This window comes from Pseudophryne corroboree, chromosome 7 (assembly GCF_028390025.1).
Source record: "Pseudophryne corroboree isolate aPseCor3 chromosome 7, aPseCor3.hap2, whole genome shotgun sequence".
In the NCBI taxonomy this organism is placed as follows: Eukaryota; Metazoa; Chordata; class Amphibia; order Anura; family Myobatrachidae; genus Pseudophryne; species Pseudophryne corroboree.
The window spans coordinates 403,179,414-403,201,006 of record NC_086450.1 but is presented as its reverse complement, the minus strand read 5'-3'; the positions used below and the strand labels follow the sequence as shown (position 1 = coordinate 403,201,006).

The 21,593-nt window shown below is 47.4% G+C and overlaps 1 protein-coding gene across 3 annotated transcripts in view; it reads right to left on the bottom strand.

Annotated features, from left to right (window-relative positions):
• Window positions 1-10,788: 10,788 nt before the first annotated feature.
• COG7 (component of oligomeric golgi complex 7) overlaps window positions 10,789-21,593 on the bottom strand; it is a 151,381-nt gene continuing 140,576 nt past the window's right edge. For all 3 annotated transcript variants that reach the window (XM_063934649.1, XM_063934650.1, XM_063934648.1), the window contains exons 13-18: window positions 17,203-17,386; window positions 15,875-16,015; window positions 15,101-15,184; window positions 14,805-14,919; window positions 11,284-11,427; window positions 10,789-11,174 (exon numbers count right to left, since the gene is read on the bottom strand). In XM_063934649.1, coding sequence (XP_063790719.1) covers window positions 11,008-11,174; window positions 11,284-11,427; window positions 14,805-14,919; window positions 15,101-15,184; window positions 15,875-16,015; window positions 17,203-17,386 — 835 coding nt within the window. In that variant the 3' untranslated portion in view covers window positions 10,789-11,007. The remainder of the gene's footprint in view (window positions 11,175-11,283; window positions 11,428-14,804; window positions 14,920-15,100; window positions 15,185-15,874; window positions 16,016-17,202; window positions 17,387-21,593) is intronic.

The following is a 21,593-nucleotide window of genomic DNA, read 5'->3' as shown; positions in this document are numbered from 1 at the left end:
ATAAGGGGGTGGTGTTATATATATATATATATATATATATATATCTATAACTGTTAGGAAAAAACCCAATACAACCAGCCTTACGTTTTTCCTCTGCTGCTGGCAAACAGGCTGCTATGACACAGGAGACAGGAGAGTGAGAGCTCATTCCTCTCTGTCTCCTCGAAGCAGCACACATCGCTCCACACACTGCCAGGGATCTGTTTTCTTCCCTGCAGTCTGTGCGCCCAGTCAATGACGGAGCTGCAGGCTGCCATTTCACACACTATAGGACAGTTGAGCCATTACTCAGCCATACCTCCTAACTGTCCCGATTTTCGCAGGACAGTCCCATTTTTTATTGGGCACTGTCCCATAGTCTCAACCGCGGTGGAGAATAGATGCTGTGCGCATGAGCAGAGAGACTGAGGGCATGCCAGCAGCTCACAGAGTGCAGGGCACACCCCCATAATGATGAAATAGCTTGCTATTGCTGCATCTCACAAAGCCACGTCCCCTTTCTCTGAGACCGCGATCCCCCTTTATAAAAGTTGGGAGGTATGGCTCAGCTGTCCTGTACTGCTATGCGGTGCTGTAGCTGTTAGGAGCTGGGAGCGCAGCGCAGCCCCGCAGATCTGTAGGAGAGCTCTGATCTGTGATGGGGGGGGTACCCTTTTAGAAAGGTGCCCCCCCCCCTATTCCTTGATCCGGCTCTGGGGACAGTGATATGTGGTGTTATTATATAGAGGCGAGCGGACTGTATAGTGCTATGAGAGGACATAAACTAGCTACTGCTACACATTGATGTGGTATTATCACCAGCGGCTGCAACCCCTGGGCAGGGTGGGTACCACTTAGCACATATAAACATACAAGCAGAGATGTATGTAACATATGTACTGGTTGCAGGTCCCCGGGAATCGGTAGCGTTGTGTCTGTCACAGGCACTGTGCAGCACCCAGGACTCCGCATAACTCATCTCTCTCCTTGTAAGCCCACCCCCTGACTCCCATTGGCTAGGTTTCACAGGAGTCTGGGGGCTGGCTTTGAAGGAGAGTGAAGCTAAATGCTGCACATCTTGACGACTGAGAAGTCTGCTTCCCAGTTGAGGTCCCCCGAAATGAAGACTACGGAGATTGCTGGAAGATTGCACTTTGCCCATGCGAGAATCTGAGCTACTTCCATCATTGTGGAGGCACTGCGAGTGCCCCCCTGCTGCCGTGGCATCTGACTTATATGGGAAAGCCGTGAAGAAGGTCACGAGCCAGTGTGAGGGCTCTATAAACCACCCAAAGTTCCGGGATGTTGATTGAAATGTCTCTCTCTCTTGGGGTCCAATGGCCCTGGAAGGAGTGACTGCCCGTGACTACTCCCCGCCCTCGGAGGCTGGTGTCCGTGGTGAGAAGTACCCAGTGTGGTCTCAAGAATGGCCGACCCTTGTCTAGGTTGGGGACGTGGAACCAATAGGAGAGGGATGTCCGAACATCCAGCAGGAGGACGAGTGAGATTTGATATGCCTGGCTAACCATTCCACCTGGTGAGTATCAGGCGTTGTAGAGGCCTGAAGTGGAATTAGGCGTATTCCACCATGTCAAAGGCAGATACCATGGAGCCCAGGGTCTGCATTGCGGAGTGTATCGAGACTGCGACTGCAGAGTAAGTTGTGGACGCGCAATTGTAGCGCTGTAATCTTGTCCGGAGTAAGGAAGATGAGTTGTACTTGAGCATCCAGCAGAGTCCCAAGATGGAGCCAGGATGAGTGAGGACTTGGCCCAACTGATCAGCCAACCGTGATTCTGAAGGAAGGACATGGTCACTTAGAGATGATTGTTGAGGATGTACAAAAAGGAGGAGGTCATACAGGTAAGGAAGTATCCGAATTCCCTGCCTCTGAAGGTACTGTTGATGACAGGGTGCTACAGGGACATGTAGGTAAGCATCTTGTACATCCAGGAAGACCATATAATCTCCAGGTCGCATATCCAGGACAATGGAACGGAGATTCCAAACAAACCTGGCATCCTGAGAGATTGGTTCAGTAAATTTGGAATGGGTTGATAAGACCCATTGAGTTTCTGAACCAAAAAGAGCATGGAATAGAAGCCCTGGCCCCATTGAAACACTGGGCAGGAATAATCATGCCTGATTGTAGTAAGGAGTGAATAACAGTCTTCAGTGCCTTGGCTTTGCTGAGGTATGCTGGTGGACTGGTAGGAAAATATTGTCTGGGAACCCAGGCGTCTGTGGTGATCTGACGCATAGCATGAGCGAAATGAAGTAGTCAGCCTCCCACCCTGGGGTGCCCCAAGGGGAGGCCCGCCCCATCAAACTGAAGGTTTATCCTCTTGCTTGGTAGTTGGGCACCTAGCCACCCAGACCTGTTTGGGTGTGGGCTTAGAAGCTTTTGTGGGATGTGACAGTCTAGGGAAGGTCTGACCTCTGGCCTTGCCTTGGGCTTAGAAGCCTTTGTGGGACATGACAGTCTTAGGAAGGTCTGACCTCTGGCCTTGCCTTGAGGGCGAAAGGACGAAGTCCGAGGCTACGTAGAGGATGCCAAGGGTAGACAAGCCGTTTTAGAGGCTGCCAGGTTAGTGACTATTTTGTCCAATTCCAGTCCAAAAAGAAATTTACCTGTAAATGGAAATGCTTTCAGTGCCTTCTTAGAGTCAGAGTCCGCCTTCAAGAAACGTAGCCAAACAATGCGTCAGGCTACCACGGAAGCAGCCGAAGCCTTAGATGGCAGAAGGGCTGTATTCATAGCAGCCTCGCCAATATAATAGGTGGCATCCCTGATGTTGGCAATTAATGACAGTTGTTCCTTGGTACCCTTGGAAGGGAATCAGCCCAGTTTTCAATAGCTTTAGCCACCCAGGCCGTGGCAGGTCTGGCAGTGGCACCTGTAAGTGAATATAAAAAGACTAGAGATGTGTCTAATTGTCTATCAGGGAAATAAATTGTAATATGGGCAATAGTAAACCCTGTACACATAAGTATCTAAGGGTTACTGGAAAGGGAAAGCGATATAAATGTACAGTTAGAAAACAACAGACAGCAGATCTAGTCTAAGTTACATACAATGCAGAAATCACACGGTAACTGCAGTGGGCACTAAATTCAACTACTCAGCTATTAAAACTGGTATCAGCGCTGTGTATACAGGGAGACCTAACCCAGCGTTCCTGGTGACCTGCAGAGCTCCTCTAATGGCTGCCGAGCAGCTCTCTGAGGAAGGAGGGTGGAGGAGAAGCAGCCCAAGGTAGGAAGACCTCAGCGGAATGGCGCCCTGGGCTGGTGGGAGGGGCCGCTAAGGAAATGCTGCCTCCCCTTGCTGACATCCACCAATGGTTCCCTGGCTTTATAAAAATGTCTCTCAGCGCCAGTAATTTCTCTTACGTCCTAGAGAATGCTGGGGTCCACAATAGTACCATGGGGTATAGATGGGTCCACTAGGAGCCATTGGCACTTTAAGAGTTTGAGTGTGTGGGCTGGCTCCTCCCTCTATGCCACTCCTACCAGACTCAGTTTAGAAAATGTGCCTGGAGGAGCCGGTCACAGCTAGGGGAGCTCTCCTGAGTTTTCCTAGTAAAATGTTGTTTTAGAGTTTTTTGTTTTATAGGGAGGCTGCTGGCAACAGCCTCCCTGCAGCAAGGGACTGAGGAGGGGGGAGCAGTGTCCGCCCTGCGGGGTCTGAGCCACTGTCTCCGCTGACTGGACAGGGGTCTGATCGTTCTCCGCCACAGGGGACCGCTTGCCCCAGCAGCATGCCACCACCCCCTTGCAGAGCTGAAGAATCGGTGGCGAGTGAGACACCGACCCCCCTAGCAAGAGGGGGGTCGGTGTGAAGATGGCGGCAATGGCTCAGCGGTACATGGTGCGGCGCTGTGAGGGGCGCCCTGAGCCAGAGCTACACCCTACACTGGTCCAGAAGCCTGTCGGGGTCCCAGGATCTCAGCCAGCACTAAATCCTCAGGCCAGAATAAGCAGAAGTAGAGCGGGAAGACAGCGCCATTTTGGGGGCGGAGCTTCTCCTCAGAGCGGACCCAGCAGTGTTTCAGCGCCATTTTCCTGCCTGCACAGCGCTGACCAGGAAAGAATGTCCCTCCACAGCAACTCCAGCTATCTGTAAATAGTACCAGGGGGTTGTAGAAGGGGGGAGGTTGCAATACGACTGTGCATCCTATTAAGGGGCACAGTCAGCGCTGACAAGGGGTCTCCCTTTGGTAAAAGCGCTGTTTGTAGGTTGGCTCCAATCTCTGTCTCTCTCTTGCCATTCTTGGGGGGGAACTCTGTCTGGTCGGGGACTGTGGCTGCGCCAGTGGACTGCCGACACGGAATCCATGAAAAGTGTGGAGTCACTATCCTACACAGGTCAGGCTCTCTTTGGGGAAGCTTTGGATGCGTGGATATTCACGCTTACAGCGGGTAATTCTCAGTTTCTTCCCTCAGCTACTCCTGCTCCGAAGAAATACTTCTCTTCATCAGTATCTCAGTCCTTTCGGCCTAACAAGCCTAGAAAGGCTGTTCCCAGGAACAAAGCCTGCTTCAGGTACTCCAAAGTACTCCGCATGAGGTTGGACCGCGCGGCCTGGAGGTGGGGCCGGTGGGGGCAAGACTCAGACAGTTCAGTCACGTCTGGGTATCGTCCGGCCTGGATCCCTGGGTGATAGATATTGTGACCCAGGGACACAGGCTGGAATTTAAAAATCTTCCTCCTCACCGATTTTTCAAATCAGGCTTGCCAGTTCTACTGGCAGACAGAACTGTACTACAGGAAGCTGTCCAGAAGTTGGTGGAGGCACAGGTCATTGTACCAGTTCCTCCTCATTTACAAACCACAGGTTACTATTCGAACCTTTTCGTGGTACCGAAACCGGATGGTTCGGTCAGGCCCATTCTGAACCTAAAATCACTGAACCCCTTTCTAAAGGAGTTCAAGTTCAAGATGGAGTCTCTCAGGGCGGTGATATCAGTTCTGGAAGAGGGGGAATTCCTGGTATCCCTGGATATCAAGGATGCATACCTCCATATTCCGATTTGGCTGCCGCATCAGGCTTATCTCCGTTTCGCATTATTGGACTGTCATTTCCAGTTCTAGGCCCTGCCATTCGGCCTCTCAACAGCACCGAGGGTGTTCACCAAGGTGATGGCAGAGATGATGGTTCTCCTCCGCAAACAAGGGGTGAACATCATTCCATATCTGGACGATCTGCTGATAAAGGCTTCGTCCAAGGAGAAGCTGTTGCAGTCCATTGTTTTCACAACACAACTACTCAGAGTCCACGGTTGGATTCTGAATCTCCCAAAGTCACAGGAAAAGGTGTTTTGGTGATACAAACAATGGTCCGGGATGTCCTGAAGCCAGCCCGGGTGTCAGTTCATCACTGCATTCGCCTTTTGGGAAAGATGGTGGCCTCTTACGAGGCTCTCCAATACGGGAGGTTTCATGCTCGGGCCTTCCAACTGGATCTCCTGGACAAGTGGTCAGGATCTCATCTCCACATGCACCAGAGGATTCGTCTGTCGCCAAAGGCCAGGATTTCACTCTTCTGGTGGCTCCAATTGCCTCACTTTCTGGAAGGCCGCAGGTTCGGGATTCAGGACTGGGCCCTTCTAACCACGGATGTGAGCCTTCGGGGCTGGGGCACAGTCACTCAGGGGGAAACATTCAAGGGCAGGTGGTCAAGTCTGGAAGCCGGCCTGCCCATCAACATCCTGGAACTAAGAGCCGTCTACAACGTCTTCAGCCGTCTTCAGCCGTCTTCTTAAGGCGGCCCATCTTCTAAGAAATTGGGCCATTCAAGTGCGGTCGGACAATGTAACGACAGTGGCCAACATAATCCGACAGGGTGGAACGAAGAGTAGAGCTGCAATGTCAGAGGTGACAAGAATCATCCTCTGGGCAGAAAGACACGCGTTGGCGCTCTCAGCAATCTTCATTCCCGGAGTAGACAACTGGGAAGCAGACTTCCTCAGCAGACACGATCTCCATCCAGGGGAATGGGGTCTCCATCCGGAGGTGTTCAAGGAAATTACAGACCTTTGGGGGTTACCCCAAATAGACATGATGGCCTCTCGTCTCAACATGAAGCTTTGACGCTACTGTACCAGGTCGAGGGATCCACAAGCAGTGGAAGTGGATGCCCTGGTGTCTCCGTGGGTGTTCCGGTCGGTGTATGTGTTTACACCTCTTCCACTCATTCCAAGAGTTCTAAAGCTTGTAAGGAGATCAAGGGTTCAGGCGATCCTCATTGCTCCGGACTGGCCAAGGCGGGCTTGGTACGCGGACCTTCTGAATCTCTTGCAGGAAGAGCCGAGGCCTCTTCCTCTTTGGGAGGATCTGCTGCTGCAGGGACCGTTCGCCTATGAAGAGTTACCGTGGCTACGTTTGACGGCATGGAGGTTGAACGCCTGATACTAGCTCGGAAGGGCATTCCGAAGAAGGTCATTCCTACCCTGATACAGGCTAGGAAAGGGGTACCGTCTAAACATTACCATTGCATTTGGAAGAAATATGTTTCTTGGTGTGAATCCAAGAAGCTTCCTACGGTGGAGTTTCAACTCGGACGGTTTCTCCTCTTCCTGCAAGCAGGTGTGGATATGGGCCTGAGGTAGGGATCTGTGAAGGTCCAGATTTCGTCCCTCTCCATCTTCTTCCAGAAACAATTGGCTGCCCTCCCTGAGGTTCAGACTTTTTTGAAGGGAGTTCTGCACATCCAACCTCCCTTTGTACCGCCTACGGCGCCTTGGGACCTTAACGTGGTGTTGCAGTTTCTCCAGTCGGATTGGTTTGAACCTCTACAGGAGGTTGAGGTCAAACTTCTTACTTGGAAGGCGGTCACGTTGTTGGCCTTAGCTTCTGCTAGACGTGTGTCGGAATTAGGGGCTTTGTCCTGTAAAAGTCCTTACTTGATCTTCTACGAAGATAGAGCTGAACTCTGGACACGTCAGCAGTTTCTTCCGAAGGCTGTGTCGGCATTTCATATCAACCAACCTATTGTGGTGCCAGTAGCTACTGACTCCTCAATTACATCAAAGTCCTTGGATGTTGTAAGGGCTCTCAAGATATATGTGAAGAGAACTTCTCGTCACAGAAAGTCGGACTCTCTGTTTGTCCTATATGATTCCAAGAAGATTGGGTGTCCTGCTTCTAAGCAGACTATTTCTCGCTGGATTCGGTTCACTATCCAGCACGCTTATTCTATGGCAGGACTGCCGTGTCCAAAATCTGTTAAGGCCCACTCTACTCATAAGGTGGGGTCTTCCTGGGCAGCTGCCCGGGGTATCTCGGCATTGCAACTTTGCCAAGCTGCAACTTGGCCTGGGTCGAACACGTTTGCAAAGTTTTACAAGTTCGATACTTTGGCCTCTGATGATATGAAGTTCAGTCAATCAGTTCTGCAGGAGCCTCCGCGCTCTCCCTCCCGTTCTGGGAGCTTTGGTACATCCCCATGGTACTAATGTGGACCCCAGCATCCTCTAGGACGTAAGAGAAAATAGGATTTTGGTTACCTACCGGTAAATCCTTTTCTCGTAGTCCATAGAGGATGCTGGGCGCCCGCCCAGCGCTTTATTTTCCTGCAATCGTTATCTAGTTCAGTACGACTTTGTTTAGTTATGTACTGCATTATTACTTGGTAAGTAATGTTTCAGCAGTTGCTGAGTTTTCAAGCTAAGCTAGCTTGATGTGACTTGTATGTGTGAGCTGGTATGAATCTCGCCACTATCTGTGTTAAATCCTCTCTCGAAGATGTCCGTCTCCTCAGGCACAGTTTCTAGACTGAGTCTGGTAGGAGGGGCATAGACGGAGGAGCCAGCTCACACTCTCAAACTCTTAAAAGTGCCAATGGCTTCTAGTGGACCCGTCTATACCCCATGGTACTAATGTGGACCCCAGCATCCTCTACGGACTACGAGAAAAGGATTTACCGGTAGGTAACCAAAATCCTATTATGTGCGCCCTGGTGGTCTAGTGAAGTCCAAGGCTCGCGCAATGGTCTAGGTCTACATCAGCAACCACCGGTCCTTCGGTATGGACTGCCGCAATCTGACCTGTCCCCGAGTGTCCGGTTGCAGTCCAGGATACCCTTGATGGGGCAGCAGTGCTGTCATCCAAAGGACTGCCTAGCATTGCTTGCTCAGTAAAAAAAAAAAAAAAAAAAGGATAAACTTGTAAAAAAAATTGTAAAAAGAAAAAAAATAGAAAAGCTCGGACTGCAGAATGCAGCCCCACTGTAAAACGATGACCAGCTCCTGCTGGCACAAAACAAAAACTGAGGAGCCTGAGCTGTGGGCGGAGTATGAGGAGAGAGGGGTCGCTGTTTGGTGCCTGTCCTGGTCTCCACCTGTGTGCTGACCTGGGGTAGCCGACCTGTGCCGACGTTATGGGGTCCTGCACCCCGGACCCATACCTAGTATTAGGGACCCCAGTGACGGAGAGGCCTTGTCGATCGGCCTGGGGGCTTAACCCTATATCTGCAGATATACGCAACCAAGATCTCTGTATTATCTGACTATTATGTAGTAATAATTTTCACTCGGTGTGCATTAGGGAACCATTGTTTTTTCCTACACAGAATTACCCCTCCCTTTTAGCACCTGAGTAACATCACTATCTGATTGAGCAGCTCACCATTTTTTGTATTGTATTGAGAGGCATGGATGGGTCAGCATTAGGAGGGATTGCTGACTTCAGACTGCCACAGGAGAAGCCAGGGGTATCTCCAGGTAAGCTGGCTCTCAGATGCTGTAGGAGCCATTACCATGTGGCCTTACACTAGGAATTCAACCCAGACATATTTGTAATTATTTATGGGGTGGGGGTGGGGTGGGGTGGCCCCTGTGTCGGTATGGCTGGGCTGCTTCAGGTCGGCACACCCTAACACTTTATTAACACTTATGATTTTCCCTATCACTTTGTATATATTTTTGTATTATTTTAATCACACCACCTACATAGCACTTCTGTGCTTCTTATTAACCCTTATTAACTCTCACCTGTGTGCTGACCTGGGGTAGCCGACGTTATGGGGTCCTGCACCCCGGACCCATACCTAGTATTAGGGACCCCCCAGTGACGGAGAGGCCTTGTCGATCGGCCTGGGGGCTTAACCCTATATCTGCAGATATACGCAACCAAGATCTCCGTATTATCTGACTATTATGTAGTAATAATTTTCACTCGGTGTGCATTAGGGAACTATTGTTTTTTCCTACACAGAATTACCCCTCCCTTTTAGCACCTGAGTGACATCACTATCTGATTGAGCAGCTCACCATTTTTTGTATTGTATTGAGAGGCATGGATGGGTCAGCATTAGGAGGGATTGCTGACTTCAGACTGCCACAGGAGAAGCCAGGGGTGTCTCCAGGTAAGCTGGCTCTCAGATGCTGTAGGAACCATTACCATGTGGCCTTACACTGGGAATTCAACCCAGACATATTTGTAATTATTTATGGGGTGGGGGTGGGGTATGGTGGCCCCTGTGTCGGTATGGCTGGGCTGCTTCAGGTCGGCACACCCTAACACTTTATTAACACTTCTGAATTTCCCTATCACTTTGTATATATTTTTGTATTATTTTAATCACACCACTTACATAGCACTTATGTGCTTCTTATTAACCCTTATTAACTCTCACCTGTGTGCTGACCTGGGGTAGCCGACCTGTGCCGACGTTATGGGGTCCTGCACCCCGGACCCATACCTAGTATTAGGGACCCCCCAGTGACGGAGAGGCCTTGTCGATCGGCCTGGGGGCTTAACCCTATATCTGCAGATATACGCAACCAAGATCTCCGTATTATCTGACTACAGGTTGAGTATCCCATATCCAAATATTCCGAAATACGGAATATTCCGAAATACGGACTTTTTTGAGTGAGAGTGAAATAGTGAAACCTTTGTTTTCTGAAGGCTCAATGTACACAAACTTTGTTTAATACACAAAGTTATTAATAATATTGTATTAAATGACCTTCAGGCTGTGTGTATAAGGTGTATATGAAACATAAATGAATTGTGTGAATGTAGATACACTTTGTTCAATGCACAAAGTTACAAAAAATATTGGCTAAAATTACCTTCCGGCTGTGTGTATAAGGTGTATATGTAACATAAATGTATTTTGTGCTTAGACTTGGGTCCCATCACCATGATATCTCATTATGGTATGCAATTATTCCAAAATACGGAAAAATCCCATATCCAAAATACCTCTGGTCCCAAGCATTTTGGATAAGGGATACTCAACCTGTATTATGTAGTAATAATTTTCACTCGGTGTGCATTAGGGAACCATTGTTTTTTCCTACACCGTGGGCGGAGTATGAGGAGAGAGGGGTCGCTGTTTGGTGCCTGTCCTGGTCTCCACCAACATACCCCAAGGTTAACCCTGTGGAGACTATGGACCCTGAAGAAAAAATGTGTGCATTTCTGATTATGTGTCACTAATTCTTATTGGCTGACTGTGTTGTAACCCCTCCAGCTGATTACTTACCTACTTAATTCATCATCATTGTGACATAACGTAACAGTAATGTCAGCACCAGCAACACTTGAATTGCTCCATCGGGCACCATCTAGTGGACCATGGAGAGAGAGACATGAGGAGAAATACAGACTGAAGGTTTGGTGGTGTATGATGTGGAAGGGGGTAATCAACACAGGATATTAGGAGAGTGGATTTGTTATGTAGGGTAAATCCATGTACAGAAGTGTTGTAGTCTGGTAATGAGGCACAAAAGTAGAGATGGACTTTAATTCCTTTTAAAAAATATCCTCAAAAGCATAAAGTTTTCTATACAACAAGAAAAAGTCACTAATAAAATATTTATTGCTGATTGGCAGTAAAGTTTACAGTACTTTGCCTTGTCTGATAGAGAAGTTACATCTCCGACCACCGCAGTCCTTTGAGTGTCAGGTTGTAGGGTGGACACCACGTGACCAGGCATGACCAATCCATGACGTGTGTATTCCAACAGAGTGTGTGTGAACCGATTGTTATCTGGTGACTGTGGGGCAACGTCCGGTCAGTACTCGATGCTTCTCATTGCTGCAACGGAGGAGGAAAATTTCCTGGGTATGGCCTTCGCAGCTTGTCGGTATTCTTCAGGTTTGGTCTTCACCAGAGTGACAATGTTCTGCAAAGTGCGTGTGGGCTGCAAGCCCAGGGCATCCATGACGTTAATCAGATAATCTAGAAATGTACCATGGGAGAAGGTTAGTACAGAAAAAAAGGGAAGTTCCATAGAGATATACAAGGATCTGTGTGAGTCCAGTGTAACATAGAAATAGCACAGTCTCACCTATATCGGTGGCAAGCTGCTTGCTGGAATGTGGTGTCAGGATCGGGATCTGCAGGATGACATCACAGTACGTCTGCATGGTGGCTCTCGCCAGGGATCCCAGCCAGTAATCGGCCATGTTGTCCAGTTCTGGGGTCTCTTCCCCTGGAATGTACACAAATCATTGCCACTGCACTCTATATTTTATCACCTTTATTTATATAGTGCCTACATATTACACAGCGCTTTACATAGAATATGGAATCATTTACAACAGTCCCTGACCCATGTGTGCATCTGTATTGGGTGCAGGGTGTGCGGTGCACACTGGTCCCTCGTCCAGTAAGAGTCCAGATCGCACACCCTGCACCCATTCACAATACTTACCTACACGCACACTACAGAAATCAAAGTTAAAATGGTGCCATGTTCTCAGAGATCACGCACAGTAGACACAGTACCAGAATTTACTGAGGAAGTCCGCCGGTAAGAGAGGGGGGTGGGGCAGTATGGAGGCTCACACGGGCCCTCCCCTCTCTAGATCCACCACTGCCTGTACCAGTGCAGCTTACAATCTATGTCCCCTATTACAAGCACATACACACATATTGTGGCTGTTTCTGGACTGGGGAAGAAACATCCAGAGGAATCCCACACAAACATGAGAACACACAAACTCTACACATACCATAATCTGGTCAAAGTTAAACCGATGATCCCGAAGTACTTTTTTGTACTTTTTCTGTATGTATGAGGGGTGTGCAATAAGTTTCCAGATGTATAGAAAAGTATTATATTTACAAAGTGAACATTACATTTTTTCAAAGTATTCGCCAGAGGAGTCTATGCAAAGTTGCATGTGCTCAAACCACTTGGCAAAGCAGCTTGACCAGTTTGAAGCAGGTATGTCTTTTACATGCTGGATGAAGGTCTCCACTGCAGCGTCCAGTGACTAAAACAAATCCCACGCATCTTGCACTTGATTTGTGGGAACAAGAAGTCGTCGTAGGGGGCAAGGTGACCAGTTCCTTTATGCGTTCAGGGGCCACAAAATCCACCACATTCCTGGACTTGTGCGCAGGGGAATTACTGTTATGGAGAAGGGCACCATGAGTGTAAGTTCTCGGACAGCACCTGGAAATGGCTTCCAGCACTTACGGCAGACATTGGTTGGCATACCAGTCCCCAGTGATGGTGAGCTTATGCTCGAGTGATAAGGTAGCTACATGACTAGTCTTGGCCACAAAAATTGCCATCATCAGCTTGGCTACTCTGCACTCATGTCGGAACTTCTATGAAGGCGCACCTCCAAATGAGGTAGACTGGTCCGACTGTTTTGTTTAATCTCGGAGTTGAAAACTGTAGATCCAGGATTCATCACCACTGATGATCTCCCAGAGTTTGACCATCTGCCATCCAACCTGGCCAGCATGTTGCTGTACCAAATTACCCTAGTCTTCTTCTGCTCTCAAGACAACTGATGGGCACCCAGCGTGCAGAAACCTTGCTCAGGCCAAACTTTTCATGGAGTATCAAATGGATGGATTCCAGTTAAATGCTTATCTCGTTCTCTAAGTGGGCCACGTTCACCCTGGCGTCCACCTCAACTCTGACCCGCACGGCAGCAATGTTGTCCTTGATGATGGCTGCCACAGGTTGGCTTCACCACTCCTCGTCTTCCAGGGACCGTCTCCCGTGCCGAAATTCAGCCAACTACTCAATCACAGTGGTTCAGGGAGGTGCTTCATCCCCAAAAGCATCTCGCAATAAGTCAAAGCTTTCCTGCTGTCACAGACCTTTCTTGTAGTCCTAGAACAGGCTTTTTCAACCAGTGTGCCATGGCACACTAGTGTGCCGCGACAAGTTGCAAGGTGTGCCGCGGAGCCAGAGCAGCTTCCTGCACCTTCAGAGTGAACTGTTGGCCTAGGCTCTTCTTAGAGGATCAGTCGTGCTCCGGCCATGACCTATGCCTTGAAAACGATGTGATATCATAGGTCACGGCCGCCGCGTCTCACCACCCAGCCAGCCCACCCGCCTGCATACACATCTTCCAGTTCCCACCTGCTTACACAGCTTTCCTTGCCTACCCCACATCCACACCTGCCCGACCGCCCACTGCTCAGTATTCGCAGAACTATGAACCACTCCCGCCACTGAGGGACAGGGAGGAGGACAGCTGATAATATTTGTTATTTTATTTCTCCTGTGGGGTACAACAGGATTTCAATAGAATTTATGTGGGGAGAATAAGGATTTATGGGGGGAACAATGTGAATAATTTATGTGGGGAGCAATAGGATTTATGTGGGGAGCAACAAGATTTATGTGGGGCGCAATGTGATTTGTTTTTTCTGTGTAGGCCAATGTATGTGTGGATTTTTTTTTTTTTTACTGTAGAGGAACAATGTGTGTGTTTTGTTTTTTTCTGTGGGGAACTGATGGTGTGCCTTGGCAATTTTAAAATATTGTTTGGTGTGCCGCGAGTAAAAAAAGGTTGAAAATCACTGTCCTAGAAGATCGTGGCTCTCCAATGTCTTCTGTTGAGCTCCATAACAAGTTTGTGAACATGGTGACTTCTTCTGTGTGCAGTGCTGCTTAAATAAGGCTCTATGCCCTGACATTTCACAAGAACTTTTCGACAGAAATTACGGTTCACAGCCAGACAGTCAGATTGCGTCTACTCTACCTATGTACTCTACATCCAGAAACTTATTGCACACTCCTCATATCTATGCACTTTATCTAAGTAATCAGATTAGGGAGACAGCTATAACGTAACTGGTTAATGTGGTTCTGATACAGAAGATAGACATTAAAAAGATAGACCGTCTTTAGGTCGACAGTCATTAGGTCAACAGGGTCAAAAGGTCGACACAGAAAATGTTTTTGGTGTTTTGTGTTTTTAAATATTTTTTAAACCCCAATTTTTTTGAAATGTGTCCCCTTGCAGGCTTGCTTCGCTCGCTCCACTTCGGGCGCGGTGGCTTGCTCCGCTTCGCTCGCCACAAGGTTACTACTAACGGTGATAGTTTGTGACATGGATAGTCAATTTTATGAAATGCGGCCCCTCGCAGGCTCGCTTTGCTCGCCACGCTTCGGGCTCGATGGCTCACTACGCTTGCCACAAGGTTACTAAAGGTAATAGTTTGTGACACGGATAGTAAGTGCTGCAAAAGTTGTATAAAATGTAAAAACCCTGTGACCTTTGACCCTGTTGACCTAATGCATGTCGACCATTAGTGGTCGACCTATTGAATGTAGAGCTATAGACCAGATACCGGTTAATGCACCTAGATAACATTGCAGAGCAGGGAGATTCTGATTACTCTGTAACGTGTGAATGTTTGGCTAGGTTTTGCATGTTCTCTGGGTGCATGCGCTGCGGGAGACTGTACAGTATGTTTATTTGGTTGACATTATTACAGACAACTTGGCAGCTGAAAGACATTAAGAAGTGAATAGGTGCAGGTGTAATTTACTTATAAATCATCCAGCTAAATGACCAATCTCACCGGCTTAGGTGCCAGTTACTGTGCACTCACCTTGTTCAGGAGGATAGGGCAGTTTCCCAGCATGCAATGCCAGTTCCAGAGTGGAGTCTTCTGGGGTCACAAAAGGCTCCAGATGTAGAGGCAGGGACATGAGGTACTGGCCAATCTAAAAAACATGGGCGACATTAACCACCTTGTACAGACATCTGGAAACAGACCTTCATGGTGGGTATGGTGATAATTGTAGTGGCATTGTACACAGAGGGTATGTAACTGGTGAGACAGTGGCTGCCTCCGCAATGACTGTCCCTATAGAATACAACTAGCTGCTTCCGTTACACACTTACGTTACTGATGTATTCCAGGGGAGTGAGACTAAATGTGGGCAGATCTTCTGTCAGCGTTTCCCCGGATTCCTCATAGCCCCAGCTCTGGTGAGAAAATGCATAGAGCACCGGAAGTGTGAGGTTGTCGCATTATTTACAGGAATTAAACAGTATAAACGCATAGTGCTTTCGATACAGGCCCCACATATCCCAACCAACCTCTGCTATCCATGGTCATTTATAGCAGGGACCTATGCAAATGCTATATGACTCATAGGTCACACACACATACCACGTTGCCTTCCCGTCAGCTTGCTCACCTAGTGCAGCTCCCTGCTCCTCACTGATAAGTGCTGTTGACACTCCAGCTGCATAAACTCCTGCCGCTGAGGCAGGTGGAGGAAAAGCTGAACTTCACATCTTCTGACTCACTGGTAGGAGCCAGTGTATTTTTAATAAACTTAATTGCTGTGGGGGTCAATGTGTGGAATTACTATGGAGGGGCAGTGTGTGGTGGCACTACTATAGAGGGCAATGTGTGGTGGCATCTAATACTCTCAGCTGTCATGTTATAAACTGTGTTAGATGATTGCTAGAATCTGAGCAACTGGGCATCTTCTCAACTTTATCTCTGTTGAAGGTTTGATACATCTTCCCTTATGTGTGTATAAACTGGACACTGGACCTGTTTGTCGGAAAAAATCTGGTGTGGATGTGCGCAGCCACCTTACCCACAAACCCAGACCTCCAAAATACAGCAACTGTCCCCAGGGGAATGTAGAACTTAGCACTTACCTCCATCTTGGGCACCAGCAGAAGTTGCTGCTTTATCTTCAGGAAGACGGAATCAAACGCCAGTTGGTGGGCTACCTGGTTCTGGCGCGTGAGAGCAGAGCGGGCGGTGGATAGAAGACTGGTGTTGACTGCTCCCTTCTCCTGAAAGAGGTGTATACAAAGCATTGGAGATCAATAAGCTCTCTGGACAAGGAATTCTGAGGCTCAGAACATGCAGAAAGGTAATCTGTCACAGGACCATGACGAGCAATTATCTCACTATTATCCACTATACATACTGGTGTCGCCATCTGGAGGACTGATTGAACATTCATGCAAAAAAATAGCCTAGGCATATACAAGGAGCCAATGATAACAATGAGGGGTGAGGTAATAGTTCCTATAGAAATGATAGCCTGTGCTCTCCTGAATATTGGTCAAGACCACAAAAGGGTTGTCTTGACTTCTGTATATGTATGTACCTTTCAAATTTATGTAATCCATAGAAGATCTGTCATTCCTCCATTTTAATTGATATATTCACCCATTTCTTAAGATACCTACCCCTGAAGAAGTCCTTATCGGGACCAAACGTGTAGGGCTGTATCAGCTCAATGCCCATAGTCCTTCCTGTAAGGATTCTACCTTGAGCTCGCAACTGAACAATGTGGAGGTGGGATTTGGTGTCATCTCTCCTGTATTGGCCATGGCCTACTGACTTCATTCTAATTTTATATGTACGTAATCTACACGTTTTTTTTTTTTTTAAATGTAAAAAACTTTTTAATTAAGAATAAACATTTGGATCTTTTAATGATTGTCCATTTAACCTATTTTGGGTGATTCTTTAGTGAAAAGGTATCTCCACAGGATTCTCTCGACCTCCATTTTTGGACTATACTGATAATTATAGTGAAGAGACGTTGACATAAGAAAACTAGCTGCTATCTTCAACCAATCATCATCTCTTCCTCTCCATATATGGACAATTTATTGAAAACAGGATATAATTCTGTAATTGACTAGCACCCTCTGGAAATTCTTTTCTGTTCATGTATTATCTTGGTTCCTTCTAATATTGGTTCCGCTGTGAGGTTCTGCTTACCATTTCAGTGCAGGATAAGGGTACTGTATAATGGAAAGTGCATCTAATGTTTAATGAAAGAAGAGAAATCTGAGTAACAAATAATGGAGGAATGAAGCCTGCTATAATAGTAAACATTGTGTAACACACATTACTGATCGCTCACTATGATCAGGGAACCATTGTCCTAGGTAGGTTTTGGCTTTTTACACTGATGGTGACTAAACAGCAAATGGGTGAGTAGAAAGCTCAGTGCATACATCACCTTCAGCATGTACAATGTCTCCATCAGGCTGCCATACTCTGCTGGGTCGCCCTTCTGCAGATAGTTGTACTCCTGCCAAGGGTTTCTGCTGCTCTTGCGCTCAGTGGCACTGGATTCCTGCATGCCGGTAAGGCTGCGTGGGCTGTAAGACTCAGACAGGTGTTTCCCAGCTGTGGACAGGATCCTAGAACAGGTGAGAAACACAATAGGTTTTCAGAACCCAAAATATGGCAACAAAGACTGTTGTTATTTCTATAAATAACATCATCTATTCACGGCCAGTCTATTGACCTATGTTAAAAAAAAGAAGAAACAAAATAAGATCTCTCTCTCAAATGCTCTCTCTCTCTCTATATATATACATACACACACGTACACACGAACACATACACACACACAGAGTACTGGGATTACATGAAGATAGAAGGATTTAAACAAGCCTACATCCACAGAAGATCTGTGGTTGGTATGCAGTCAGCATACCGATAGTCAGGATCCCGGCTGTCACAATACCGCCACCGGGATCCCGACAGGGCCACCATACCACCGCCGGTATAGTGGCGAGATAGGTGATTCCCCCTGGGAATCACCCATTGAGGGAGAATTGCCACCGAGCCCGCAAAGGGGTTAGTTGCGCTCGCCCCCCTGCCAGCATTCCACCGCTCGGGATGCCGAAGTCGGGGTCCTGACATCCTGGGCGGCTGGATCTCATACCGATCCCCTGTGGTTAGTTCTCAATGATTCCTGGAACAACCTCCCTGCCGAGTTCCTTCAAAAACTGTGCATGTGTACCTAGAAGAAGTGATGGCGTTTTCAAAGCAAAGGGTGGTCACACCAAATACTGATGTGATTGAGACTTCTCTTCTGTTCATTCACTTCGCATTTTGTTAATTGTTAATATATGTGTGTGTATATATATATATATATATATATATATATAAATAAAAAATATATATATATCTATATCCATACACACACACACACACACACACACACACACACATATAAAACCACAGCACTTGCTGTTGAGGATAAGTGAGCTTGCTATGGTGAGTGCTGGGTTTTCGGTTTGTGTATCTATACAGTATATATATATATATATATATATATATATATATATATATATATATACAGTCAGGTCCATAAATATTGGGACATCGACACAATTCTCATATTTTCGGCTCTGTACACCACCACAATGGAATTGAAATGAAACAAACAAGATGTGCTTTAACTGTAGACTTTCCGCTTTAATTTGAGGGTATTTACATCCAAATCAGGTGAACGGTGTAGGAATTACAACGGTTTCTATATGTGCCTCCCACCCGTGTCACGATTCATTCCTTCTGAGGAAACGGCTGGACACAAAGGGCCAAGAAACGCGTTAAGGCCCTTGAAAACTATTTCACACGTCATCCCTACTATTTGAAAAAAACATTTCATATGCTGTGTGGGGTCCGGTATGCAAGGAGACCTACGCCAGAATTCCGACAACCGGAATCTTGGCGGCAAGCGCAGCAAGTCCCGTGGCGGGCTCGCTACGCTCGCCATGCTTCGGGCCCAGTGGCGAGCGAATATATTCCCTCACGGGTGTTGCCGCGGACCAACACCCAAGTCGGAACCATTTCACCGGCTGTCGGGAATCTGGCATCCGTCTCCTGACCGCCGGTAAATTCACTGCATCCCGATGTGTGGCTTAATCCAATACTCTATAGGATCCCTGGTGTCTCATTATTTTTAAAGACAGAGTATCTTCTTTTAACTTTTTATTTTTTATGTATCTTGCCGTCATTATTGTATACACCGGTATATGTTTTTCACTAATTAGAATCTGTGAATATACAATCCTCTGTACTCCCCCTTCTCTCCCCCTTTTTTTGTCTATCTGTATACTCTTCTTGGGCTTAGCAACCCATATTGGATAGGGAGTAGCAACCTGATCATATTTCTACATATCTTTAAACGCGCCTCTTTTCTGGTGTTTACATTAAAATACGAGTTACCTATACAGTATAAAAGACGAAGGCATACAGCAAACCACTATACAGCCTTCCAGAGGGTCTGGTATGATTTACCGGCACACGGAATGCCGGCTGTCAGTATACAGACCTCGGTATCCCATCTGCCTGGAGTATGGCGATCGCCACACTTCGGGCCCGGTGGCTCGCTTTGCTCACCACAGGATCTACTGTATTCCCACTCGGTTGGTGACATGGACCCACCAACCGAGTGGGTATACCGGGCGCTGGGCGGGATTGCGTGTGTCGGTATTTCAGTGGCTGTTGGGATTCTGGCGTCGGTATCCTGAATGCCGGGATCCTGACAGCCCACATTTTAACTGCATCCCTTCCAGAGTGATGGATTATACTGCACAATGGTGTCTGGCAAGAAAAAAACAAAACAAAAAACCCTCAAAAGACAAATAGTACAGCTACACAAAACACTAGTAGAATAGCACTAGATTGTGTAGAGAAAATATTGACATAACTAAACCACACGGTGACATTGATATTACTGGAAACACCGATATGATGAAAGCAATCTGCAGTCACAGTACATTACAGAAATATAAAACTGTTTTCAATACGATATTGATGTCTTAACCCCTTCACAACCAGGGATATTTTTCTTAGTGACCAGATGATCTGTCACAGCTCTGCTACGCGTTACTAGATGCCACAATATTTCTGTACTGGCAAATTCACCATAATACCATAGAATGTATGGCAGGAATTTCTTTTGACAGTGAATGAAGTTTCAGCTCTTCAACGTTATTCATCATAGAGAAAAGAACCCTAAACCCTGATAAGGTCAGTTTTACCCTGGATGCTGGTATTTACCCTATTTATTAATCCCAGCAGGATGCGGTGGCTATGGCTGGGTATTTCTGGCGGTGGCCATGGCTGGGTATTTCTGGCAGTGGCCATGACTGGGTATTTCTGGCAGTGGCCGTGGCCGGGTATTTCTAGCGGTGGCTATGGGTGGGTATTTCTGGCGGTGGCTATGGGTGGGTATTTCTGGCAGTGGCTATGGGTGGGTATTTCTGGCGGTGGCTACGGCTGGGTATTTCTGGCGGTGGCTACGGCTGGGTATTTCTGGCGGTGGCTACGGCTGGGTATTTCTGGCGGTGGCTACGGCTGGGTATTTCTGGCGGTGGCTACGGCTGGATATTTCTGGCTTTGGCTACGGCTGGGTATTTCTGGCGGTGGCTACGGCTGGGTATTTCTGGCGGTGGCTACGGCTGGGTATTTCTGGCGGTGGCTACGGCTGGGTATTTCTGGCGGTGGCTACGGCTGGGTATTTCTGGCGGTGGCTACGGCTGGATATTTCTGGCTTTGGCTACGGCTGGATATTTCTGGCGGTGGCTACGGCTGGGTATTTCTGGCGGTGGCTACGGCTGGGTATTTCTGGCGGTGGCTACGGCTGGGTATTTCTGGCGGTGGCTACGGCTGGGTATTTCTGGCGGTGGCTACGGCTGGGTATTCCTGGCGGTGGCTATGGCAGAAGCTATCATGAGATCGCTTCCCCAAGAAAACCACATTTGTCAGTGACAGAGGCAGCACCTGTACCGCTCCCTGGCTGTCCTCCTATGCTATCGGTAAAGCAGATTTGATACATAGAAAAAACGATTTATTAAATAAAAGATTTTTTTTGTCTTAGATCAATATTTTTTTTTAAATTCCCTTTTATTTTAAACTTGATTACACTGGATCTTTAGGCACTGACTTAACTGACAATAAGGAATGAATTTGAACACAATTCAGTAAAATATAATACACTGGCATTCAGAACAAACTCACAGAACCAATGTAAAAACTGAAATATATATGAAATAAAAAATAAATAATAATACAGAAATAAAACCATGAACAGAGTAATCACATTACCAAACCACATAGTTCATAGCGGTACTGATGATCAGTATAAAATGATCAGCAGTTCACACCAGTGGCTTCATGTAATAGCCTCCGAGTTCTGGAGGTGCTGGAATTGGCCAGACTTGTACAAAACTATCACATTTATCCACAGCTCTCCAAAGATGTATTTGTGTTATCCAGGAGTAGTGATTCTAAGGAGAGGGGAGTTGGTAAGTAGGGAGGAAAGGAGGGAGAAGCTGGACAGCAGGGTGGAAGGAGGCAGGCGCTGGACAGTAGGGTGTAAAGGAAGCAGAAGCTGGACAGCAGGGTGGAAGGAGGCAGGCGCTGGACAGTAGGGTGTAAAGGAAGCAGAAGCTGGACAGCAGGGTGGAAGGAGGCAGGCGCTGGACAGTACGGTGTAAAGGAAGCAGAAGCTGGACAGCAGGGTGGAAGGAGGCAGGCGCTGGACAGTAGGGTGTAAAGGAAGCAGAAGCTGGACAGTAGAGGGGGGACGTTAAATAGTAGGTGGGGGGG